Below are 26645 nucleotides of genomic sequence, written 5' to 3'. Positions count from 1 at the left end.
ATATACAGGAACTGGTGAGTGACCCAGTGTTTTCCCAATTTAAATTTTAAAGGTTGGAAAAAAGGCCTTGTTTCACTTACCCCTGTAGCTCCAATCACATCCACAGTGTCTTGACTCAGTTTACCTTTTAAAGTATTTAACACAGAATATATTGCCCCTGTATCAACCAGAAATTCAACATCGTCATTCCCCAGCTTAGCTACAACCGAAGGCTCTGCTGGGGTAGTTACCTTCGGTCCCCGTCAGTCTGTATTTACAGTTAGTTCCGAAACTGGGGGCTTCTTCTCTGCTCGTGATGGACACTCATTTTTCCAGTGCCCCCGTTTTTTGCAAATTGCGCATTGGTCCTCAGATAGGGGAAAAGGGGGACCCCTTTTTGATGTGTCAGATGACTTTTCCTTATCATACTTCTTCTTGTAGTGGGGTTTATGATGTTTATCTTTGTCTGCTAAGTCCCTGTTCTGGTATACCTTCCAGGCTACAGTCAACAATTTACTTATGTCCGGTGGCCCATCTATCTTTTGCAGCTTTTTCTTTATGTCATTAGCAGATTGACCTATAAACAGGTAGGCCAGGTGGATCTGCTGCTCAGGTGAGTCAGGGTCTAAGGTAGTGTATTTTTGTGCAGCCTCTTTAAGCCTATTTAGAAACTCTGTGGGGGTCTCATTTGGATTTTGTTTGATCTCATATAACCTAGCCCAATTCACTGCTTTAGGAACAGCACATTTTAACCCAACAACCCCCCATTTTTGGTATCGCTTCAGCTTTTCCATCTGTTCTGGGACATTAGGATCCCAGTTAGGGTTCGCTAGGGGATAGATATCATTAACTGACCCTTGAAGACTCCCAGTTGCAATTTGAGTTTCTATAGCAGATATAGCAGCTTTGTTGACCATTTCTCTCTCTGTTTTATCCAATAATTCATCTAGCATAACATTTAGATCACCCCAATCTGGGTTTTGGGATTTTATGGCCATTTCTACACACATAGCTATTCTCTCTGGGTTGTCCCTGTACTTCCCAATTGAGTTTTTCCACTGCTGTAATTCTCCAAGAGAAAATGGTGCCTTTATGTAAATGACTCCTTGATTTCCCACAGCCTGTCTCAGAGGTGCTTCTAATACAAGTTCTTCCTCCCCCCCTTTATCTGTTTTGGACCTTGTGTGTTTAGAGATGGGACTGACTGCTCTCAAAGCTTCTCGGGCTACCCTGCCCCTTCTTCTACCACCCTCCTCGTGAGAACCATCTGTATCAAAATCATCCCATTCGCTTTTAATTGAAATTGGTTCATTGGTTTTAAAACTTGTTCCAGGCAAATGTTGATCAGGAACCGTCTCGCTCTTTGCGGCAGTGGAGGGGTAGGGAGGCAGAGGCTGCAAGCAGGTTCTCCCGTCCCTAGCTCTGTAAGAGCCACCTGGGTCGGGGCCATCCCATCTGCCCTCAGCTTTAACACTGCCTGCGCCACAGGGTGGGGAGAGCGAGCGGCTCCTCCTGTCTCTGGCTCGGAAACTTGCGCTTCTCTGTATTGGGGAATGCCGCCGCAATTGCCCGTGTCCATTTCTACCTTCACTTCTGTGTTCAGGGTACTCGGGGAAAGGCGGCCAGCCTGCCCCTTCCCCTCCCCCTTCCCCGTCTCTGCCTCTGGAAAAGTCAAGGGGCAGTGGCCAATCTGCACCTTCTCTGCCTCTGGACCAGTCAGGGGGCGGTGGCCAATCCACCCCTTCTCTGCCTCTGGGGCAGTCAGGGGGCGGTGGCCAATCCACCCCTTCCCTGCCTCTGGAAAAGCCAGGGGGCGGTGGCATACCTGCCTCTTCTCTGCCTCTGGGGCGGTCAGGGGGCGGTGGCCAATCCACCCCTTCCCTGCCTCTGGAAAAGCCAGGGGGCGGTGGCATACCTGCCTCTTCTCTGCCTCTGGGGCGGTCAGGGGGCGGCGGCCGATCCGCATCTCTGCTACCTCCGCGCCCACCCTCCGCCCCCAAGGAGGCTGGGGGTGGGGGGGCCCCGCGCCGCTCCTGCGGCTTGGAGCCGGCCGCTCGCCCCCTCCCCTGCCCCTGCTCGGACAGCGGCAGGGACAGCGGAGGCGGCGGCGGCGGCAGTGGTGGCGGCGGCACCACTGCTCCCCCATCCTCCGCCCCCACCTGTGCGGGCTGCCCCGCCGGCAGAGGCGGAGCCACCGCTCCCCCATCTCCCCCCTGTGCGGGCTGCCCCGGCGGTGGAGTCGGTGGCGGCGGCGGCGGTGGTGGCCGTGGCGGAGCCACCGTTCCCCCACCCCGCACCCCCACTTGTGCGGGCTGCCCCGGCGGTTGAACAGGGAGGGGAGACCCCTCCCCATTGCGCAAAGCTGGTGCTACCATATCTGTATCTGTCATATCAATCTCTCTGTCCGTATTAGTATACGAGTCAGCTTGCTGCGGCTTTTTCTTTCCCTTTCTCCTCCTCAAAGTCATTTCCATATTACTTTTGTCTACCACATATGCTTCTTCCCTGTTCAAATACAAAGTAAAAAGTTCTGCATATCTTAGTTCATCAAACCTACGTAATGATCTCAAGTCTACCATCAGGTCATTAATGATGTTATTTTCCAAACTCCCATAGTGAGGCCAATTTCCTTGACTTAATTTTAACGTCGGCCAAACCCGTGTGGACAATCTGATCAATTCTCGGGTGTTCAAAGTAGTTTTTCGCCCTGTCCGTCATTTCCAGTGTTATATTATCAGCTCTAATGGGCTGTTAGGAGGGATTTTTTCATTCACACTGCCCATGTTTGCTCACAGACAGGAAAACTCTGCCAGCGGAAAGCTCTCAACTCTGGAATTCAGCCTGCAATCTGGCCTTGGAATTCCGATTTCCCAGGCAGTTTATCTAGGTTACTACACAAACACTTCAAAACAGCACTTTAAAATACTAAAAAGCAACTAGTTTTAGCAAGCAGTAAATGCGCGCGCGAAAATCTGGTCTCAAAACGATTCAAACCCACAATTTCCCGACGTCTCAACCAACCAACCAATCAACCAACCTCTGAGCCACTCCTGCGGCTGTGTAGGGTGCAGCCTCTGGGCTCCTGTGGACTCCACGGAGGGCGTCCCCTCCTTTCCACAGTTTGGAGGGGAAAAGTTTAGAGCTTTCCCCTTTCGTGGGCTTCTATGCCCCCAACCTTTCCAACCCCCTCGGAGATCTCCTTCCCTAGTGCTAGCACAGCCTCGGTAATATCGGTTCCCCTCTTTCCGTGCTTCTGCCTTTCCGTGCTGGGCCCTAAAGTCCTGGTCACAGTCTTAGATTGTTGCTCCGGCCCCTCTGTAATTTGCTGGCAAAGAGAGGGGCAAAGCAAGATGTGTTCCAAACCAACACTGCGATTTTCAAGGTCTTTAGGGTCCCTTCGTGGTCGCCAGCAACTGATGCCTTTTCATGGTCTTAAAATCAAGAGCCATGCACGGTTAGAAGGGGAAAAGGGATTTTACCTTGGTATTTATTTTAAGGATCCTTAGGTGTACACGTCCAGGTCATAGGCATCAAGATGCACCCCGCCGAGTCTATCTCTCTGTGTCTCCCCTCTCAACATTGGGTATAACATTATAGGTTTTACTAATTAGCATATCTATCAAAGATTCCCCAATGAGAGGCTCAAGTGAGCCCCCCTCCCCAAGGAACCTTCCCCTGGATGGTTCTATCTTGGTTTACAGAATGTGTTCTGGAGAGGACCTTGGGGTCTGGGGCACACTGATCCCTAGCTACAAAGCTTCTAAAATGTTTAGTCTCTTAGCTTGACAAACAAGTCCAAGAATGTAGGCAAAAAGCACTAAGAATACAGAAGTTGTAAAAAAGTATAACGGGGTATAGAAGAAAAGGCAAAAATCTTCATGGCATCAATTGAACCTTTCAGATCTTCCCAAGGAGAGCTAAGGAGGGAACTTGTCAAAAGAGCATTGCCTGGGCAAAGCTTTTAACATTAAATCTTTCCTCTGTGCTCATTACCATGCACAGGAAATATTTGAGGAAGCAAGTTTGATGTTCCAGAAATTCCTGCAATCAGTCAGATTGCCAGAAAGAAAACACAGATTTGGGATGTGTAATCTCACTTGAATTCATTGTATAGAGAAATACAGGAGCACTTCTTGTGAGCTGTGTGTCTAACCTAAGTGACCTTGCCACCAAGAACTGAGAAAAGTGGGGAGAGATGGAATCAGTGGCACAAGGATCTGCAGTGGGATTCTCCCGCAGGCCTGAGGAAACTGCCCCGGGCTTCCACTGGGCCATGGCTTTTTACTCCACATCAAAACTTCATGCAGCGGCTTTTCACTCCACATCAAAACTTCATGCTTCACACTGTGGTGGTGAATCTTCCCTGGCCTTGTCAGGCCACACTGTGATCTCAGAAATGCTTGTTAGGCCCCAGCCTTGATGAACAGCCCCTGGACTCAGCTCCTCTTGAGCTTGCCCAAAACACTGAGTGCTCCCAGGAACTTGTGCTGTCTAACCAGCTCCTGGGGTTTTCTATGAACAGTCTTGGAAACTACTTTTCTTGCCTGAAGGCCATAACATCCTTCTTCTCGCACTTCCAAAGACAGGGTGCTGACCCAAAGTGCGGCCATGATGAAGCATTTTATGACTGAAGCCCACTGTCTTGTGGCCCATAAACAGCGGTCCAAAAGGAAGCCCTGGAAGCTCTCCTGGACCACAGCGGCTGCCACTGGCAACCTCCAGTGGGGCCTCTCAGAGCCAGCGAGCTCAAGGATCGTCGATCAACAATGGATCCTGGGCCAATACCCCCACTCCTCACGGCTCCAGTTTAACTACTGTTAAGCTTGAGTGCTGTTAAGCTTTTAGGCCACATTCCTTTTCATCCTTGTCCTTTCTCTCCCTTTGTCAAACCCGTCTAAACACACACACAGAGAGAGAGAGAGAGTTCTCAGTTCATGTCTAGTTTGATTGACTGCATTTTGTTTGTTGCTTTTTTTCCTTGTTGTGCCTTAAAGGACTAGTAAGTAATAGTGTGAATGTTGCCAACAAATTTTGTTGAGCTGTTACTTAACATTCTGTACTAGTTTGAAAACAAACCAGTGAGAGATCACAAGACAGAACTGTAATTTAATAGGAAAATTAAAATAATTGCAATAGTACAAGAACACTGACAGAGTCAGGATACAACCTGACACCCTGTTAGTCAGGGTGGTGGTAGGAGCCCAGATGAAGTGGTCCTATTGAAGCAGTGATCCTGTAGAAGACTCTGGTTTTCAGAAGAGGGTCCAGTAGTAGCTCTTATCCTCTGGGAATCCAGTAGAGAAGAGCTGCTTGTGCTTCAATCCTACCTGATTATATCCAGGTGGGAATGCTTGGCTCCTCCCCCTGGGTGGAGCATCTCCCAATGGGCTGATGTAATTCTGTGAGTCATGGGGTGGGTCATTGATTGCCCATTAAACAGAGATAGCCCCCAGAGGGATTTATCCAGGATGAGTCATGGTAGGAGATAACAAACACAGCCCCATCTGTTTTAACAGCTTGTGAAGGTGACAATAGAATACATACTCTTGGTTGCATCTTACACTGTAACCTAGGACATATTCAATCTGGTTTTACTGATAACCTTGACAGTGAATTTTTAAGCAATCTCAAACACTCGTTCATAACAAGCCTTGGGAGCATGAGGTACAGGGCTGACATTGGAAAGCAGGAGAATCACTCTAAAGTGACGAGTTTAAATGTCCATTTCATTGCTCTTCTATTTATTTCACTCGATTAAGCCAAGCCAAGCTTTTCTTGGAGGCAGAATATGTGTGGGATGTACTACGCCATAACCCCATAACTCTGGGCTGAATGGCACCCAGGCTAGGGTACAGATTTGAGGAACCCTTGTCACCTGTTCAATAACCTCACAGTCCGCTCATCCTTCTGCAAACAAGTTGCAAACAACGCCGTTGGACTGCTGTCCTGGGTAAATATACATACAGATGCCTTTTCCAAAGCAGTGCCTCTTTTCCCAGTGAAATACACGTCCTCTTCTTACCTATGGAATTGTGATTGAAGACACCTCTGAGCCAGATCCGTCTGACATTGCAAAGGAGCAAAGCTTTGGGATTTGGGCACATTCTCTTTGTTGCTTTGCTCAGGCCTTTTGTGAGCACAGAATAGATCGAGGCAGAAAACTGGAGACTACACAGGATCTTCTGGGTCCATTGTCCCCCAAACATGGTAATAGGTGGCCCCATTGTAATGCTAAATAACAAACAGCAGCACAAATGACATGAAGAAAACATGGCAAAAGAGGAAGAGGAGAGGCGCTGTGAGGAAAGAATACCGTGAGACAGTGGCACGTTGAGTCAGCTGCACTCTGACAACCTCTAGGCTAGCAGGTCTCACATTCTCGGCTTGTTTTTTTTAAAAATTATTTTATTTAAAACAAACAAAACCAATCAAAATAAAATATATACTGTTGAAAATCTAGTTTCAAAATTTAAAAGATAAAATGACAACACATTTATTCAAACTACATCTACATGTCAGAACATATGTACATCTGTAACTACAAAGCCTAACGTATAAATCCAAATCTTCAAACATTCTTCGGACAGGCAGCACCTTCTTCCTGAGCTCAAGGAAAGAGAGCTCTTCTGGACAGGAGGCAAGGGCTTTGTCGGTTAGGGAACATAGGAAATGTCCAAGGAAAACTTCTTGATAAGACTGTAGCCAGTCACGCCTGCAAAGTGGAAACACAAAATATAACAGAGGCCACAATGCCAACATAAAGCATCTAAAGCTACAGTATTTCATGTGAGAGATTCCCTGGAAACTTCTAAAGAGCTGCACAGGGAAACATGCTCCTGCCAGCAGCCACTTGAGGCAGACCAGGGAGACACCCTGACCCACTTGCACAGAGCCAGCACAGGAACAGCCTGGCCTCTGGGCTGCCCTGGGACGGCAGGGAGCCCAGAGGCCTGTGCTTTCCAGGAATGGCTCAGCTGCACACGCACCCTCCTGCTCCTCTCCCGGCCCCACAGCTGAGCAGCCCTACAGCTCCACGGGGCACTGGGAGCAGCACAGCTCAGTGCAGGGGGCACATGCAGGGCAGAACTGTTCCCTGGCAATGTGCCCAGGCTCTCTAGGCTGGCACAAGAGCCTTCCTCCCGCCAGAGAGCGGCCCAGCTCCCGCCTTACCTCTTTGTGAGGCTGAGCCATGCTCAGCCTTCACCTTGTCCTCAATTGGAAGTTGCTTCAGGCACCCCATGCCACGACTAGGAAGGGGGGTGGAGAGAGCGGGGGCAGGTGCACACCCTTCCTTTGCATTCTGTCCTTTTTGGCACAGCTAAGAAGTCACGTCCGGAGGTGTCCAACTCAGCACTTTGTCATCTTCCTGCAGGTCATCGAGCCTTCACCAGCCCAAAATGTCGGAGAGGTTTTCCCGCACATGCGGAGGCTGGCTGGCAGCATGCTTCCTCAGCTTGGCGCCCATCACCTTGTAGAGGGCGCAGGCAAGCTTGGTGACCACAGTGCGGACATTGGCGCTTCGGACAGGCAGCGCCTTGTTCCCCAGGAAGGACCAGAGCACGGGCAGGGCGTAGCGCTGGACGACTTCGGGGCTCCTGGGATAAACCCATGCCACAAGCGCTGCCGGAAGAGAGACGCAAACTTCTTAACCACCAGCCTTAATGCAAACAAGGATCTACCTCTAGTTGTGATTTTGGGAGTCTCTCTGGCTAAGATCAGTGAAATAACAGTGAGAGCCCCATGATCCAGAAATGGGCAAAGCAGCTGAACATCCCCAAAACAGAACCACCAAGCCCTCAGGACTAATTTCTCCAGATCCGAGCCTTGTACCTGTGGCAGACTTCACAGCTTTACTAAATCATTCCACAATCTGTTTCCGGCATGATGAATGACCAAAATGTCAAATTGCTGTTTATTTCCATTTAGAAGTTGTCTAAACCCACTGCTGAAGGTTTGAAAGGCACTTTAGAGAGGAAATTGAGAGATTTCTAATAAAAAGGATGACTCCGTTTTTGTGACCTGGCTTAATTAGCAGTGGATTTAGACCCCGCTAAAGCAAGGCTATAAATAAAGCAAGGCTATACACTGTCTTCTCTAGTATATATTGAGGTTATCATTTTTCCATCCCTTGGCTATTGCTGACATAGCAAGCTCCTCTGAGCAATCAATTATCAGCTGCATTTGGAGCATTTTGGGCAGCGCTGACATAGGAAGACCCTGACTGCACACCCTGAAATGCTCAGTCCAATGGCACTTCCACAGCACAGGCAGGGAGCCTCAGCACTCTGCTTCTGCCCCTCTGCCCCCAAAGGCTGCCTTGCACAAAATCCGTGCCTCTAACATGTGTGCTGAGTTTGGACCTAAGCTGTGACCCCCAGGCACTGCAGGCTTCCGCCTCAAAACTTTCCAAGAGCAAAGCAAGAATTCTGTGAGGACAAAACAAACCGATCCCCTGAAACAGCATTTGCCACCATTTTCCCTAAAGGATCAGAGCTGTCCCTGAGCTTCCAAGAGAGGAGCCAGCTTGGGAATTTTTAGCCCCTCCCTTTCCTGGAGGCAGCTTCTGAGATGCCCCAGTGAGAGCTCAGCCCCGAGGCCGAGCGCCGCCCCCATCTCAGATGCTGCACACCTCTGCAGCAGCCAGGGAAAACCTGCCCAATACACCTTCCATGGGTATTGGGCAGGAGGGACAAGCTCAGCACCTCCTGATTTGGAGGAGCCACTCTAGTGTCTATTCACTGGCATTCCCTGTAAATTCTGCCTCGGAAGACCTCTTGCCTTAGAAGGGGAGGCCATGCCTGAGAGATGCTCCGTGACATCCAGCAGAGCTTGGCCCTTCAGTTCACTCCTGCGGTGGCTGAACTCTTTCATCAGGGATACTTTATCTACAAGGGAAACACACATTTCTGCTCTCTCTTCTGAGGTCATAAGAGAAAGGACAGTGGGGAGGGAAAGGGCAGGGGCAACTACATTTTGTAAAAGAAAGGAAATTCCTGCCGATTTTTGAATCCTTTTCTTCTTTCCTTCCAGCCTACCTGGGAGGATTTTAAATTCCAAAAGAAAAGCTCTCCTGTCACTTTTTAAATCCAAAGTTGTCTGCTGTACCAGGAGCTATGTTAAACATTTCACATCAGGGACCTCAAGACTTCAATCACACGTAAGCAGTGAAAAGGTTTTGCATCCCAGAGCTTTGCAGAGGTGATCTTCTCCCTCCCCTATGGAAAAGGGTGAGAAGGCTCCAAAATGCACACCTCCGTTCCCACCTGAAGGATAAGCTGTTTTTAAATTGTCAGGTTACCTGTGTGGATCTAGGGACAAGACTCCAAGTTACTCATACAAGAGCTATTAGTGCTCAGTGCCTCAGTAGCCTGTGGGGTTCTGTAACATCTGTGAAATCAGATCTTGGCAGAGAGACTGGAAAATGAACTGATTTCCCAATACTTGACCGGCGTATGTATTTTGGTTTTCCTTGTGCCTATCTGTCGCGGTTTTGGGGGTCATGTTTGAATTTACTGTTGCCTGCATTGGCCTGCAAGCCTCGAGTCCTGCCACTCTAATAAGCCAAGGCAAGCTTTTCCTGGAGACAGAACGTGTGTGGGATGAAGTTTGGTCCCTCACAGGGTCACCAGGGCTGGCAGTGACAAAGCAGGCAATCTGCTTCATTGGGAACCACTACAGAGCTACACCCCAGTGTGGGTTTCAGTAGCAGGGTATTATTAAGAGCTCCTTTCCTGCATGAGATACAAAAAGGAGGTCCCAAATGATCTTCATGCAAGCATGCAGTAAAGAACTGATCCTGCTGTCCTAATGAAGCTAATGCCTATGATGTGGAGCCTTCCAGGAGGCTGCTCTGCAGAGGTTCTGATGCGCCGCTGTCCCTTCATGCCAACAGCAAAGCTATTCATTTGGGAAGTCAACTGGGGCCCAGGCAAACTCCAAAAATCCCTTTGGCCCTGAATTCCAGCAAAGCTGTAGTCCAGCACTTCCTCTTCAGACAAGCAGCACAGAGCCAAGGGCTCCTGGGACTTTTGGGAAATGCTGATGCACATTCAAGCCTGGTGGGGGACTGGTGCGTAAGGACTGCACCTGCACAGCTTCTGGTGGATGTCAGCTGGAGGTTTCCACAGACAACAACAGCTGTCAAGGCACTCAGCGTTCTCTTGACTCGCAGAGGCAGAGACACACTTGAGGAGAGTCCATGCCAGGGCTCAGCCTTACCTAAGTGAGCCATGGATTCTTCCAGCGCTTTCACAGCTGCGGCATAAACCCCGGGGTCCTTTGAGTTTAGGTTGTTTGTTATTCCTTCAACCAGACAGATGATCACCGGGTTTAAGCCATCTTTCAGGATGCCTACGATTTCAGCCAGCACGTCCAGCGCCTTCTGCTTCACTTTCTTGTGCGTATCACCAAGTCTCGGGACAAAATAATCAAAAATCTGTGAAGAGAACAAACAACATGAAAGCTGGATTAAAATGTCCTTGTTTGAGGAAGGGACGCAGAAGTGAGCACTCAGCAATGTAAAAGATGAAAGTGATCCTTCCTGTCAGGTCAGCACTTGCTTGCACAATTTCCCTGTTTTCCTGTGGGCCGCTCACTGGAATGGTTGCGCAACCTCATGCTGGTTGAAAGATTTTCATATATTTTGAAGAGCTTTGGGTGGGGACAGAATAGTTCCTATGGTGTTTCTCTCCACATTTCAGTCATTAAATTCATCCCATTTATTGATGCAAAACAGTATCTTTGCTTTCGAAGTATGCAACCAGATATTTACAATGCCCCTTTTTCTACGCAGTTGTCTCAAGTTCTGAGGACAGTTACGATTTTGCCAAAACTATGGCTGGAGGAGATCCAGGTTTTGTTCCATCTGTCTCAGAACCTGTGTCTGGAGAAGTGCAGGGCTCTGATCAACTCTTCCAGGATCCAGACCAATTGTCTACCCAGCAGGTAGACTTCTGAAATTTAATGTGCTGGACCGCTCTCATTAGAGCAGGTTCAGTCCCTTGACAGCCACATTATCAGGCACCATTTTCTGGACAAAGGGAAAAAGCAGCTACTGGGAGGAGAAGGAAGAGATCTGTCCCTAGCCATTTCCCTCCTTTTCCAAAGAGAAAAAAGACCCCCCCAAGAAGGGTGAGCACCGTCTTTACCAAGAGGACTAGGGATGCCGATGGAAACGAGTAACCAGAGTTGTGCCTGTGCAAGACAAGTCGGAGTTTACAGAAGTATCCTTTTAAAAAAAATTGGTTTAAACCTGCCCAGCCTGATACTTCTCTTCCCCATCCAAACCCATTTTTTTGTCTGGAGAATAATTGCCACGCTTTCAGTGGCTGGATTCCCTTCACTTAACCCAAGTGGGAGTAGGAGACAGCAGAAGTTACACCAGCAGAAAACTCTGTCCTCCTCTGATGAACAGCATCAATAGGCACCTGCCAGACAAATACATCTGGACCGAAAGAACTTGTCCTGAAGCGTGGACCTGAATTAAATATTTCAGGGTAAGAGGCACCAGCCTGTCCCACACAGCCAGGATGTAGTGCCAAGACACACTGAATTAACTTGCCTGCTACAGGCTTGGGAAAGGAGCTAAAGGAAAGGAACAATGAAGACACCCTACATACTTGGACAGTGTTAGTGGAGACGAGCTGGGGGCTGCTTTTGCACAGGTCTAGGAGGAGTGCCACTCCTTCCATCCGTGTCTTAAACTCCTTGGCTTCCAGGAGATTGTACAGCTTCTGGAGCGACTCCGTTTCTTCCACAGCCGGAGGTAACGTGACCTGGGCTTTTGGGCGGCGTAGGAGGCGTCCATCAGAGGTAGACTTCACCCTGTTGAATAAAACCAAATGCGGACCTGTTGGTGATCATACCTTCAGTTAATTGTGAGCAGAACATCTTGGGGAGGTTTCCTAATGATGTGATTTCAAGCTAGAAAATCCTGATCTGAAAAACAACGGGAGACCTCATGACAATCTGTCATGGGTTAGCAAGCATAGTCCCGGAAGTGATGTTCTTGCAAAGGAGTGCTTACAGCTCCTTCTGTGACCTGACAGAACCTATCAGCTGGCCACTTTGAATATGGACAATTCTTTAAGCCACTTAAAGTTGTGACCGCCTCTGTGATCCACACTTAAGAACAGGAAACCCCGAGGCAGACTCTCTCTGTCTTGTTTCCGGTGCTGGGACAGGTGGCTGCGGGCCCCGTGTGGGGGCCAGCGGGCCCGGCCCAGGCCCTGCTCAGGCCAGGCCGGGTCGGGCCACGGCCATCCTGGAGCCGACGGGCCCTGTTCCACCCGCGGAACCCCCCCCACAGCAGGGCTGTGGGCAGCCGGAGCGGCTCGGCTCCCCCTCTCCAGAGCTGCCAAGATTCAGCTAAAGCTGCACGGCTGTCTGGCAGAGGTCATGTGACCAACAGCGATAAGCCACATTCCAGCTGCAAGGCCTAGGTGAGATTAACCCTTTTAGTGCTATGAAGAGCTGAAAACCGGAGGGAAGTGAAAGAGGAGATGCTTAAAGCTGAAATTCTGTTGTGAAGCTATGATCGATCAGAGTACCTGCTGTAATTTCATGAAGGCATGGGGGGTGGAGCATTCAACTTGTACTTGTGAGCAAAAGCACCTGCGCTGAGATAAGCAGATGCTGACGCAGCTGTAATTTCATGAGAAGTTTGAACAGGGAGAGATGGAAGTGATGAGGACTTTTGCTCCAAATGGAAAAGGAGAAAACCTCAGGTCCTAGAGATGCTCCCAGAGATAGTTCTAAAGAGGAAGATGAGGAAGACCCTTTGCTTCCAGGGAAGGAGAAGGGCCTCTATTCTTAGAAATGAAATACTCCCAGAGATGGGTGAAGAGAACTTTTGTTTCTGAACGGCTCAACCTTAAAATTTTACCCCAGCAATTCAAGAGTGGACCCTCGAAAGCAGTTGTGGGAAAAGCTGCAAGACGGGGGAAGGGACTCACATGCAAGCAGAGAACCAACCCGGGTGGCTGGCTCCTTGCGATAATGTTTTCATAGCATGGGCAAGAGACTCCTCTTCCTAAATGGACTGAACAAGGTTATTATGGAAGTGGTAAACAGACTGAACATCTCAAGGGCTGTCTTTTTACATTATCACTGCAAGAAGGGAGAAAGGCAGGGGGGAGGAGAAGTGTTCTGAAGGCGTGGTATGACTTTTTTTTTCTTCTTTTAGGTCTGTTAATAAACTTCTTTCTATTCTTTCAAGTTTGGTGACTGCTTTGCGTTTCTCCTAATTCTTATCTCACAGAAGGTAAATAGTAATGAGTATTTTGGACCAAACCACTACACTAAATTGGTGTTTCTGCCTGGTTACAAACCAAACCCGCTACACAATCATTACAGGAGACAATCTGCAAGCAACATTCTCACCAGTGCTTACTCAGGAAAACCAAGGATGAGATGCATCTCACTTATCTCCAGACGGCTTCCCAGGTACACATGTCGCACTGCTTTGTGAAGAAAGAGAGACGCTACTTCCATGTTTAAATGCCTCATCATGAGGGAGGTGTGCGTCTTATAATAAGGAAACTCATCCCTCTGGAGAAGTGTCTCTACAGCAGGCATGACAATCTGGAAAAGTAGCTCAGATGCATCTGAACAGATGGATAGGGGCATATCTGAAGGATCCAGAAAATCCGTAACAGGGATAAAAACAGAAGCCAGACATCCCAGCACTACGCTCACATGATTGCTTCCCTAGAGACTAGATCCACAGCTTAACAAACCCACTGGGAACAACTCTCTTGAGCATGGGAAGATCCTGACTACGCTACTGAGGCATGTGGTCACTCTCCTGCCAGCGCTGAGCATGACAGAGCTAAATAAATCCCCTCTGTTATCAGAGGACAACAGGTACAAGTAGCTCTCCCACTGGCAGGAAGAGACAGCAAGGACCAAATTCCTGTCTCAAATGCTGATTGCAGCACAGGGGGAAATAAACCAAACATGCTGTCCATCAAGCAAACAGTATGAAGGACAGGAATGTCAAGACAAAACGTCCACATTGAGACACCTGTTGACCAAAGTTGCTCAGGAACTGGCTTGCTACTTACTACTCATCTTGGTACTGTCTGAGGGTAAGAAAACCATGACTCAGGAAGGCCAAACCACATGCATGGGAAGTGCTATTTTGGGGAACGGCATCTTGCTTCTAGACTGGGACTTCTCATCAAAACACCCATCTGAAAAAGACTGCTCTCAGAGGAAAAAAACCCTGCTTGAATTTACTTGTCCCAAGTGAGGCAGCGGAGACATGGCCCTCTCACAGCCTCCACAGCACTGTCCTTGCCAGTGCACTGGATCTTCTGAGCTGCAACCAATGGGTGTCTTTTTGTCGCCCATTTTTTGTGGAAACCCTTCCAGAGAAGTTGTGTTCAGCGTAATGCAGAAGGAGACATTTTTTATGATAGAGCATTTGTAGGGAAAGGAAACAATCTCTGGCACAGGTCATCTCCACCAGAAAGATTTTCCTGAGGAAGAGACATGTAAAGCTTGCCACGTGCTTTGTCACATCTAACTAAAGTGCTCAGTACCGTTTACTAGAAGGCAATGTGGCCTGGGGCTTCTTCGAGCCATCGCTCCTCTTCTTCACAGGCTTCTCGACAGATGGGTGTTCATCCTTCTGCGTTTCCATCCCCTACAAAGGCATAAAGAAACCCCATGGATCTTTAGAATGTAAAATAGGAAATTACCTGTTTAAAACACAACTTATAACCAGGATCACTGCTACCAAGGCTTGGGCAAACCTTTCCGAACTTACAGAAGGAAACAGGCCAGAGGTTCAGTGATGCCAACTCTTTGTTTTCAATAGCCCAAGGCAGGTTATGGCTGCTACCATACTGAGCAGCAGTCTAAAATCCCCAATTCATTCCTCTTGAGCATAAATGGGAATAATGCAAACTGGTAGGGAACTAATGCTCTTAAAGGAAGCTGCAGAAAAATTTGGACTCTTTGGAGGTTGGCCCATTGTGTTGGAAGTTGATTTGGTTCCACACTCACTCTCCCTGTTGCTGCACAAAGGCACACTCCCTTCTATAACGTAGGTAAAAAGAATAAAAAAATAACCCAGGCAAACAAATGATTTTCCTCTGGATGCTGCTGAATTCACCAAGCTTCTTCCAGCTGCACAGGGCATGACAGCAGGGCAGTATTCCCAGAAGACAGATAGTAATTGTAGGAATTGGGATTGACTGGGACATCTTTTGAATATTTGGAAATTTTCTTGGCACTACTGCTTCCTGTGTCTTTTGCAAAGACTCTGTTATCTCCAGAAGCACTGTTCTCACTTAATTGCGTCACTGGGGGCAGAGTAGGGATAGTGGGGTGGGGGGTTATGCTTAAATGTAAACACATTTCCTCCTCTTTCCCTTCCCTGTTTGTGGCCAATATACAAAATATCCAATACCCCACTTTTCCCCTAATATTATCAATTCCTTTGTGCTCTGCAGATGAACAGGCTACGGATCAACAGTTCATTCCCAGGAGCAAAATGATTTGGCAGAAAAGGAATGAGATAAGATTAGGTATGTTTGATCTCATATCAGCAGTGGCAATACTTGCACAAAGGAGACATTTCTCCTACCAAGCACTTACTTTCTTCTTCATTCTTGTCAGAATATCTTCCAGGTCACGGGTGGAAAGAGATTGTTCCAAAAGCCTTTTAAATTTTTGGTGATTCAGCATCATTTTCACCATCTCCTGTCCATAATGCCTAAAACAAGAAAGAAAGAAAGAAAGAAAGAAGGAAAGAAAGAATAGAAGGTGAACAAACAAAGGAGGAGCATTAACAGAATAAGCTGATACCTTAAACTCAGCAGCTGCCATACCTGCATGAGAAGGCATTACCTACTCAGCAAAGAGAGAGATTTACCTCCACTTGTCACTGCACAGTGCTGTCAGCTGAACACAAGAGGCAAGAGGAGAACGTGGGGCAACAGAAAAATACAATCTCACTCTGAAACTGTGGGTGCGCTTCTGTGGCATCGAAGGATCCCAGGGAACAAGCAAAACACCTCTGCTTTGAGTCAGAGCTTATTAGCAGTGTCTTGCTGCCATTGCACAGTAATTTGCCTTTCTTTAACTGGCAGGGAAGCCAGGACCAAATGCCTCATGCTTGCTTTTGATTATTCTATACCATATGTATGCACAGGGACAGCTAGTTGCTCATGCGTTCTTGGCAGCTATTAATGGGAATTGAATCCTCAAAGTGAGGGGATTTGGGTGGTTTGGGTTGATTTTGCCACTAGGAAACCACAGTTTTCTTCAGGAAGCAATTTGGAGGTCATTCAGCCACAGATAAGAGCATTACAGAAATCTGCAGAAGAGGTTTAGAAAGACTGAATACATTGGCTAAAGACCCCTGGAATATTTCTAGGAAAGTCTTAAGTTAATGAGAAATAGATGTATGGGATCCTTCAGTGATGAACATTAGCCAACATTTTGGCTTTGTCTTGTGCACCTAAGGCCAAGCAAAACTGTTTGACTGGCTCATCTGATGGCTCTTTTGATCTCAGGAAAGAATCATTCAAGTCCCAGGAAGTTGGCAATGCTCCCTCTTGCGGGACAACCTCAGGTTCCCCAGCACAGTCATTTCCCCAGACAAGCCAGGGCAGTGGTCACAGCACCAAGCCTGACAGAGCTCAAGAAGCCTTTGGACAATGCTCTCGGGCACATGGAGTGACTCTTGGGGGGCCCTGCACACAGGCAGGAGCTGGACTCGATGACACTGATGGGTCCCTTCCAATTCAGCGTATTCCGTGACTCTGTGAACCTCATCCACACAGTGAGGGAACTTAATATTTCCTTTAGCTTCCACTCTTTTGTGGTTTTGCCCTTTACAGCCAGACACCCAACAGTTTTCCTGTTTTAGGAGGTGAAATGAAGATCATTACCTTGTGTCCTCGTGACAGTCCTGAGCAAGCGTCCCTGCCGCGTGCGCCAGCCTCTCAGCCCTGGGCGTTCCTGCGAGCTTCGTGACTCCAGTTTTCTCCATCAAGGACAGGAGGAGTTGGGCCGCGCACTTCCGCACCTGGACGTGGCGGCTCCTGGGAAGAAGAGAGCGGACACTGGGGCACAGGGAGCAGAGGGACACAGCGCAGGCCTTGGCCAGAGCATGCTCCCTGTCATTGCTGGGGGAAGGAGGCCTGGGTTCTCCCTGACACTTGGGACACCTGTAGAAGGTTCTGTCCGCAGAGAAACACAAAGTTAGCACTCTACAGAAGGACTGCCTGCAAGCAAGAGTGAGGAATTCAGTCTCCCTGCACTATCTGATACTCAACGTCTTTCCCCAAATTCACTCTGAGAAAGAGGGAAATTAAAGACAACCCAGGCTGACCCATCAGGGGCCAGCCACTACACAGACAGCTGCAGCAGGATTGAGGATATTTCCACCCATTTACCCCAAATCTGCAGACCTTGGGAAAGAAACAAATGCAGGGAAAACACGCTGTGGGACATGAAGTTGCAGAATATTCTGCAATGCAGCCAGTTTCTTCTGTGAGGCTTGGCGAGAGATACATCTGAACGTTTCCCCCTTTTCCAAAGCTGAGGAAAGGGTGGCAGTCAGTTTAGCCAGCTTGTCCTGTTCTAGACAGTGTCTCTTGGGGACTATCAGGCCCAGCACCAAAACTTAAGGCAGCACCTGCTTCAGCTGTCCCATGGCAGTCGGCCTGTGAAGGTGCCTGTACAGTGATTCATCATCTCAAGGCTAACATGAGACATCAGTTTGAATAGCAAGTGGGCCTCTAAGGCCAGGACAGTCCTACAAGACTCCTCTTGGCAGGAGCTGCACCTGCTGTGCAGGCTGTGCCACACCCAGCACGTTCTCCCCCATGTGCTCCATGCCCCAGCAAGAACCCTCCTTACTTCTCAAGTGAATGGCATAATGAGGATGCATGGTTTTTCCCAAGGCCTCTGTGGTTAGGGCTGTGAAATATCAAAGAGCGCTCACAGCTGCAGTTGCAATTGTCCCTCTTCCCACAAAACCACAGGGCTCTATCCTTAGCCTTTGCAGGCACTTTCACTTGCCCACCATTCACCACATCTAGGCAACTCGGACAGACTGGGAGAACTCCAGGAAGCAGCAGCAAGCTGAGTCAGGGGAGGTTGAGCTTGGATATCAGGAAAAAGTTTTTCACCCAGAGGGTGGCTGGGCACTGGAACAGGCTCCCCAGGGTACTGGTCACAGCACCAAGCCTGAGAGAGTTCAGGAAGCCTTTGGACAACGCTCTCAGGCACATGGTGTGACCCTTGGTGTGTTTGTTCTGTGCAAGGGCAGGAGCTGGACTCGATGAGCCTGATGGGCCCCTTCCAACTCAGCATATTCTACAGCTCTGTGATTCTGTCAACTAAAGGGCTGCACGAGGGCAGAAATAGGTGACAAGAGGAAAGAAGTGAGGTTGATTGGAGAATCAAGTCACTGAGTTCACAGAAGATGCAGGATACAGGACCCTTCCCTCCCACCGTTCCCATTCTCTCTCTCAGCCCTTCTCCCCCCCACACAATAGAAGGTGAAGAATATCACTAAGAGAAGAAGAACCTACTGGACTCCACTGTCCATGAGAGCAGTCATTGCTCGTGCAGGAGTCACATGCTCCACCATGACTCCCAGGGTGTGACTGGCTGCTTTCTGAACAAACTCTGGGGAGTTCCACACCATCTGGAGAAGGACCCGAGCAACCTCATCCACCTCCGAGTCCATGTCCTTCTGCAAGGTCACAAAGAGCTCTCCAAGAGTGACGATTGCAGAGTAAGACACCTTTGAGCGAAGGTTGGTCACCTGGGGAAGTCATGCGGGGAAACATAAGAATCACCTTGAAAAGAAAACCAGTTGCCTTAGACAAAAGTCCCAGGAAATGACAACACTTCCCGCTGTGTCCAGGGGAACACAAAAGCACAGGCAGAGCAGAAGAGCGCAAGCACAGAAAGGCACTTAACTCTGGCACCTACTTGTGCTAGGCCTCAGGCCTGCTTCCTGCAGGCCTAAAACATATTATTTCACTTAAAGTGTTCTACTTAATTCTTCTGGAATGTCCACTGCTTTGGTTTTAGGCCCTTTTATTCAAAAAACAAAGAAACAAATTAAAGCAAGGGCTGCTCTCAAGCCATAAAGGCACAAGTCATAAAGACAAAAGAGTCATTTGCTCCTGTTTGAAAAAGCAACAGCAGCAGTTGAAGCCCTCAGCCAGGAAACAGAAAACACAGGCTCAAGTCTACAGACTAATTGGCAGTGTTGAATTACAGCTTGGGCAGAGATTTGGACTGCAGCAAATAACATAATTAGTGTCTCCGCTTCTGCATTTGCACGTTGCATTGTAATGGCAGCTCGCTCCAAGAGGAGAGTGTCAGATGCCCGACCTACCAGTAAATAGAGCTACATGTGCACACAGATCCTATAGAGAGCTGACAGACATGAGAAAGATAAGGTCTAGAAACAGAAATGAAGGCAGTCCCTGAGCACACAGGGAGGTGAACAAGCACATATCTACTCTACACACCGTGTAAGAAGCACGGAGGACGATTCAGAACAATGTTCTTACCTCGTTGGTAAGTGCCAAGCAAACCTCACGAAGTCTACAAAGAAGGACTTCTGAGTGGGACTCAGCCAGGTGTTTGATGCTGAAGAGTCCCTTCTCCTTCAGCTCCCTGAAAGGCAAGTACCAAAAAGATTGACTTTCTCTCCACCCAAGAACTAGGCAGCACCCTCTGAATTTACCAGGCTGGCGGCTCAGTCAAACAAAGGGAGGTGCTTTTCAAGCAGTACTTGATGAAATCGTGGAACTCGCTGCCACAGGTTGCTGTGGCTGTCAAAAGCATACACAAATCCAAGAGGCAAATAGAGGGCTTTCAGAGTCTTCATTTGTGGCCGTTTAACAAGACAGCCTTTCTGAAGTCTCTGGCACATGAAGTCCCTATGTCAGTGCTTCCTGGAGGCTGTGAGACCGTGCCATGCTGCTGTTTCTTGTCACCTCCCTGTACCTGTCCCTGAGACACAGTCCCATTGGGCTGCGTCTGGGGCATTTTCCTTCTTTGCCAGCTCCAGCAGGCAGTTCAGCAGTGAGAGTCTGCACTGGCACTCTGTAGCTGAGTTTCCACTCTGCAATCTAGGCCTGTCTGTCACCCACTCCACTCCACCTCACACATTCTCCAGGAAAGCAGCAGGATGCCCCAGAAGATTCCACACCAGGGCAAGAACAGCTGAAAGTCTAGCTTTTCCCAAAAGCCCCTACCTAAAACAGCAGCAACATGTTATTTACAAGGTGCAAACAACTCCCTCTCTCAGCACTTGCTTTGGGCAGGACCTGAGCTACAGGAAGGCGCGTGATGCATCGGGGCTGCAGCGCAGGGCTGGCGGCCGATGCCACGGGCATCCCTGAGTGTCACCCGGACCCCCCCACAGCTGCAGAAGCTCTCTGCACCTCACAGGGCACCAAACAGAAATGGGGAAGAGAAAGCAGAAGAGACAGGGCAGAGCAAAGGCGACTGCACAAGGAGATGCATTGCAGCAGATTTTTCATGCTTATCCCAGGGTGAATGGAGTCCTTATCCCAGGGTGAATGAAGCATCCAGCAGTGAGTAGATGATAACCCAGACATCAAAAAGACAACCAATATCACCTAACATTTGTGGGGTTATCACCTCTGGGCCTCTACAGGCCTCCTTCTGTCTGTGTCTAAGTTTGGGACACATTGTGAGTATTGACAAAACATCTCAGGCCCATATGAAGCAGTGAGAAGGAAAGAGTTGACTTGCAAAAGTGCAAGATTCCTAGAGGATTTTATTTCTTTTTCCTTCTCTTCTGCCACGAGCCCCTCAGGACTAATGACAGGCTGAGTGACTCTATAGCACAACTCAGTGCATTTCTCAGAAAGAAGAACTCCCTGTAGCTGCTCCTGGGACTCACATGCGGAAGGTCACAGGCAGACCCTGACTCCTGCCACTGCTGCCAGCAGTGGGGCCAGAGACAAATCTTACTCAGTCCCACTGGGCCCCGAGGCACCCAAATCTCTACACTCCAAACTGCTGCCATCCTGCTTCTGGCTTCAGCCAGCAAATCATCTTGTCCCACAGCTTTCTCTCTTCCCTCAAGATTTCCTTTGCAGCTCCACAGAGCAGCAGGCAAAGCGAGGAAACAGCACGGACCTGCTGCAGCTGGAGCACTGCTGCAGACCAAGGCCAAGAAAAGGCTGCTCTCAAATCTTTATCCTCTCTCTGCTCTGGAGTGGTTTCACTGGTGCCCCTCGGCCCTCTGGGCTGCTGGGGCTCAGAGGCACTAGCAAGATGCTCTCCTAACCTACCTTAACGCTAAGAGGGAGACAGAGTGAACGGGGCCTTTCTTACCAGTCATCGCTGCTGAGCAAGGAGAGTGCCTCAAGCAAGGACTGCTGTGGCTCCAAAGAGGCTCCGTCCTTCTGCCCCTTCCCACGGAGCGGCTCCTCTCGGCGCTCGGCACCAGTGGCCGTCTGCGGGGTCACTGTAAGGAGAGGGTCAGCCATGAGCGCTGCAGCCCCGGGCAAGGCACCCCGCCATGGAGCGGCCTGCAGCCCCATCTCCCAGCCAGGCTTCCATGAGGTACAAACTGGCACTGGCTCAGAGAATTCCCTGCTCTCTGGCTCCTTGCTTTCTCCCAGCCCCCCCAGCTGGGCACAGCTCCTTGGCTCAACCTGACAATTGCCCACACAGCGCCAGCTCCCAAGTGCCACAGGTACCACAGCCAGTGGCACGTTCCTGAGGCCGCAGAGCTCCCACTCCCTGTGAGACAGTGCCCACCAGCAGGACTTGCTCCCCACGAGGGACCCCTCAGCTGCCTCTCCTGTCTCAGCGCCCTGATTTCCCCGAGCCCTGAGGACAGAGGCACTCTGCAACTCCCTGAGGAAAGACCTGCAGCTGCCTCGTGACAGCACCAAGCCGAGCCTGAACAAGCGAGTCCTGCTGGGCCCGGCTGAATCCCCTCAGAGCAGCTACCAGGGAACAGCGATACCTGACCCTTCACACCTCACAGCGCCTCTGTTCCCATTGGCTTCAAATATTCTAGACAGAGGGCAGCTGAGTGCACTTACATTTCAGCCTGCTCTTGGGAAGGGAGTAGTTCATGGATTTTGTTCTTTCTAAGCATCATGAATCTTTACTATTTCAATAAAGTACACACTGGCTGTATTTGAAAGATGCTGAGGTGAAATGTGTTTGTCCTCAAATGGACTTGTGTGCACACTGTGCAAGCCTAAGCTTTCTCTTGTGGAAAAATGGAATCTCTAGCCCAGATGGTTGATAAAAAAGCCTTCCAAATGCAAATTGATGATAAGAATACGTAAATACAGATGCAAATTGTTGGCAGACACAATCTCTTGATAGTCAGTTTACAAGGTATGAGAAAATTCAGATGATAAATGCATTTCTTAAGAAACCCACTTGTCATCCAAAGGACTCTTGATCATCAATTTCATGTCATGCACTCAACAGGTCGTTTTCTAATGTGTACAAGGAAACATCTGAGCTGTCTCAAATGATGGAGTTTAAATATTGCACAGAATCTAGATGAACTGCTCTAGAATCTGTAGAAGTTTTGTGCTACCCTGCATGTTCTCACACAGTATGGAGGAAGTGTAACATCAAAAATATTCAGATGGGAGCTAATCTGGCTGTCACTGGTGTACCCCTGTCACTGCCATCAGTGGTGTCACTGCAGAAGGATGTGGATGTACACATCTATATTCAATAGGAATGGGGAGCCACGTCAGGCTAGTTCTGGTCAATTGTGACCATGGAAGTAGCATCACTAGAAAAGAGCACTCAAAGTATCATTCCTAGCTCCCTTCTTCTTCTCTTACCCTACTCAGGATCATAGCACAGGCAGGCTGCCCTCACAGGAGAGGCAAGAGCCACAAGGGACTATGTGCTGTGTATTCACTGCGGGCAGCAAACAGCCTGGGAGCACCAGGCAGCCCCTCCTGGCTGTCACCTGCTACACAGGCCGCTGTATTTGGGTGGGGTGACACAGGAGGCGCTGCTTGTTCCCTCTTGGCATTGCAGGCCGTGGGATGGCAGCGGCGAGAAGCCATTGGGCACTTCTGGGAGCAGCAGCACGGCTGCACCAAGTGGCTGACTGCCATGCAGAGACAACCCTTGCTGGGAGAGCAGGAAAGCTGGCTGCAGAGGCGGACAGCAGCACAGGCAGAGGGCCAAGATGGAGAGTGGACAACTGATCGTGGTGGTACTCGTAGGTGCACAGTGAGCACACCCTGCCAGACTGCCCCGAGCTCATCCCTGCAGTTATAGCTGCCTCCTGGCACCAGTGCTGTAGTTTGCTCTATCAGGATGGGCAAAAGCCAGAGCTTAGGTCTTTACCACTACTTTATGCAGCTCAGCTTTCCAATGGATCAATAAGAACCAACTGCTCCAGTACTGCCGAGCTGGAGTAACTCAAGAGTAGATTTGCTGTTCATTCTCAGCACAGGCTATGAACCCAAGATCCCAGCTGTGGTGGCTGAATCAGGAGGCAGTTTGTGCTCCTTGTGCAAGGAAAACCGGTGCAGGAAAAAGCTGCTGTGGAGCAGGCTTACCTGAGGAGTTGCGTGGGAAGCTGCCGTCTCCATGGATGATGGGCTTCTTGGGCAGTAAGGGCACGTTGTCCTGCTTCCTCAAGACCTTCTTCTTCAAGGCACTACCAGGGTGTTTCCTCTGCACACTGGAAGCTGTGCCATTGACAGGCGGTAGGCTAAAGCCTGCAGGGACCAAAGAGGAGCTTGGAAGTGGAGGGTGACAATGGAAAGGCCCAGAAAACTTGCTGGAGCTGGGTAACATCTCTTTGTTATCCCAAAGAATTTTAAGTATAACAGTGGCACAGAAACCAATGGTTTCTGAAGAATGTCTCCTGTCCTCACCTTGGCAATTACACACAGTGAGGTGGAACGCTTTATTGCCATAACCTCCCACTGCTCCAAGGTACTGTTTCTCAGCCTGTGTCAGGAGGCCCTGCTTGAAGCAAGAAAATCACAGGAGTGCTCCAAGACAGATGAAGAGCCTACGTGATCAGTGAGCAGGCAGTTCCCTTCCTACAGGCCATGGCAGGAGAATAAAAACCATGTGCAATACGCAGCAAGGAGGGGTCAGTAGCTGTTGCTTAACACTCATGGCCAGGAATTGCAGCTGTTTCTCACTTCTGGCTTCTGAAGGACTCAGCTGCTCTCGGAGACCGTGAGGCCAAAAAGAGGAGTCACATGAAAACAAGTTGCAGAAACATTGATGTTAATGCATGGAAAAATTGAGAATGAGAGGGCTGTGAGATACAGCAAGAAAGGTAACCAGGAAAAATCAAACTCTCCCATTTTATTTTGCACCCTTGCTTACACTCAGCATTAGAATCCTTGCTTCTGTGCTTCCCAGGATGCACTTTGCCCACATTCACTGATGTGTAGCTTGCTCTGCCATTCAGAACTTCTCTAAAAGGGCCTTTGCACATAAAGAATGCTTCTGGCATGACCTTAGCACCATCTCCAAACCAGTGACCTTGCCACCACTGGAAATAGCCAAGCAATTGCTCTGTAGCTGTCAAATATATTCCCAAGAGAATCCCCACCCCCCAAGAGTGGAAGATTATGATTTTCAGGGACAGTTTGGGCCTAGCACTAAACAGTCACTGGAAAGGAAGTCTGCTCATCCCTGTCCTTATCCCTCACCTTTCCAAAGCCATCCTTCAGGGCTTCGGCACTCGTAAGGCCAGCACTGGTGGGGTGATCCGTCTCCTTGGCCTGGCTCACTGGGAGGCCTGTTAATGGAAGCAAAGGTTCCTGTAAATCTCTGGCACACTTCAAGCCCCCAACAGCGCCTTGCTGGGCAACAGGCAAGACAGCTTCCAGATTGCAGAGCTCTGATAAGACCCAGAGATTGTGTCTGAGAGCAGCAAGCTACATATGCCTAGAACCTCTCCCAATGGATGGGCTACTGCCACAGTGCACTGGCAGCAGACATGGCATTGCTCTGTGGCCAGCAGAATGAAACCTCCTGCAGGATGGAGGCCTCAGCCCTGGATGCTGGAGAGCCGCTGCGTTTGATAGAGAAGGGCAGAGACGGAGCTTGCTCTTGACAGAGATTCTTATCTGTCCTAATTCATGCTGATTTTAGTAAACATCTTCTTCCTGGTTCCTAAAAGAACTCCTGGGTTTCAATGCCCGTAAGCATTTGGATCAATATTTTCTTGTCTTTGTGGCAATATTTTAGAGGACATGAAAAGAAAAGCTTAGGATTGCAGGAGTGTTAGCAAAACGTGAATTGTGTTCTTGAAATTGGATAATTTGCTTTCCCCAAGGATTTTCATTCTAAACTGTGTGAGATTGGGCCACTTTCAGGCCAGTCTGACTAAAGGCTGATTTTCCTAATGGAAGTGGAACAATGTAGCTCATTCTGAAACACTCTCCAACAGAGCCCTTAAAACTCAGAGGATGAATCACTCTTTACATGGCTTCACAGAGGATTAAAACACGTGGCAGCAAAGTAGCAAAAAACCAATGTCTTAAATCTGGATTTTTTGCCCTGCAAAATGGTCAGCTTAATAATAAAAAAGAGTTAGATATGGGCTTTGAGGAAGGAGGGCTATTCTGGATTGGGAGGCAAGGCCTTGGAAGGTAAGAGCATCTGAGAAGTTGACAGGGAAACTACTGACTCCAGGGTAACCTCCTTGGGACCAGTGCAGTCAGTCCCAAGTGCAAAGTGGAGACACAAAATATAACAGAGGCCACAATGCCAACATAAAGCATCTGAAGCTACAGTATTTCATGTGAGAGATTCCCTGGAAACTTCTAAAGAGCTGCACAGGGAAACATGCTCCTGCCAGCAGCCACTTGAGGCAGGCTGTGTGAATGAAGAGACACTGGCACATCAGAACCTCTGCAGAGCAGCCTCCTGGAAGGCTCCACATCATAGGCATTAGCTTCATTAGGACAGCAGGATCAGTTCTTTACTGCATGCTTGCATGAAGATCATTTGGGACCTCCTTTTTGTATCTCATGCAGGAAAGGAGCTCTTAATAATACCCTGCTACTGAAACCCACACTGGGGTGTAGCTCTGTAGTGGTTCCCAATGAAGCAGATTGCCTGCTTTGTCATTGCCAGCCCTGTGACCCTGTGAGGGACCAAACTTCATCCCACACACGTTCTGTCTCCAGGAAAAGCTTGCCTTGGCTTATTAGAGTGGAAAAAAATAGAAGAATAATAAAATGGACAATTATACTTGGATACGATCACGCTGTCGATGTCAGCCTTGTACCTCATTCTCCCAAGGCTTGTAAGACATCCTGAAACATATCAATAGAAAAAACTCAGATCCTATGCTACATCTGAATGAAATTGCCTCAGATCATTAAGAATTCTCCTGTCAGGACCAGGACAAAACCCTTCCCACACTCGCTTGTAGCTGTCCTGGATTTCTGCAGCTCTTTGTGGAAACCTGCTGTAGGCAGAGTGTCTGGAGTTGGTTTGGGCCTTTAGGAAAGATTTGTGGAACAGCAGCAGGGCTCTCCTAGGAGAAAAATGCTGGCCAGCGATCATATTTTAGTAGTCCCCTGTGGGGGATGGCTTCACACAGCAAGAGCCCCAAGGCTGCTGAGAGGAAGGCACAGAGGAAGATAACCCTCCTATTTCTGAGGGAAATTCTCTGACAACAA

At 49.0% G+C, this 26645-nt stretch overlaps 1 protein-coding gene and 2 long non-coding RNA genes across 4 annotated transcripts; all 3 read right to left on the bottom strand.

The window, feature by feature from the left end:
• Positions 1 to 7218: 7218 nt before the first annotated feature.
• On the bottom strand, positions 7219 to 15614 carry LOC125323878 (TOG array regulator of axonemal microtubules protein 2-like). 2 transcript variants are annotated; one of them, XM_048299250.1, is made up of 5 exons: positions 15583 to 15614; positions 14523 to 14626; positions 11598 to 11802; positions 10198 to 10414; positions 7219 to 7599 (listed from the first exon to the last, which is right to left on the bottom strand). In XM_048299250.1, the coding sequence occupies exons 1-5, from the start codon at positions 15592 to 15594 to the stop codon at positions 7364 to 7366; spliced, it is 774 nt and encodes a 257-aa protein (XP_048155207.1). In that variant the 5' UTR covers positions 15595 to 15614; the 3' UTR covers positions 7219 to 7363. The 2 variants fall into 2 exon arrangements, with proteins under 2 accessions (XP_048155207.1, XP_048155206.1); XM_048299249.1 differs by lacking the exon at positions 7219 to 7599 and having other exon boundaries at positions 9823 to 10414.
• Positions 15615 to 15659: 45 nt separating this feature from the next.
• On the bottom strand, positions 15660 to 18572 carry LOC125323907. Its single transcript, XR_007202693.1, has 3 exons — positions 18531 to 18572; positions 16881 to 17033; positions 15660 to 15700 (listed from the first exon to the last, which is right to left on the bottom strand). It is a non-coding gene; the product is annotated as an uncharacterized LOC125323907 (long non-coding RNA).
• Positions 18573 to 18725: 153 nt separating this feature from the next.
• Positions 18726 to 21358, bottom strand: LOC125323909. Its single transcript, XR_007202695.1, has 3 exons — positions 21328 to 21358; positions 19527 to 19632; positions 18726 to 18766 (listed from the first exon to the last, which is right to left on the bottom strand). It is a non-coding gene; the product is annotated as an uncharacterized LOC125323909 (long non-coding RNA).
• Between the last annotated feature and the right edge of the window lie 5287 nt (positions 21359 to 26645).

Source organism: Corvus hawaiiensis, chromosome 3 (genome assembly GCF_020740725.1).
Source record: "Corvus hawaiiensis isolate bCorHaw1 chromosome 3, bCorHaw1.pri.cur, whole genome shotgun sequence".
Classification (NCBI taxonomy): domain Eukaryota; kingdom Metazoa; phylum Chordata; class Aves; order Passeriformes; family Corvidae; genus Corvus; species Corvus hawaiiensis.
This window is presented reverse-complemented; position numbering and strand designations above follow the sequence as displayed.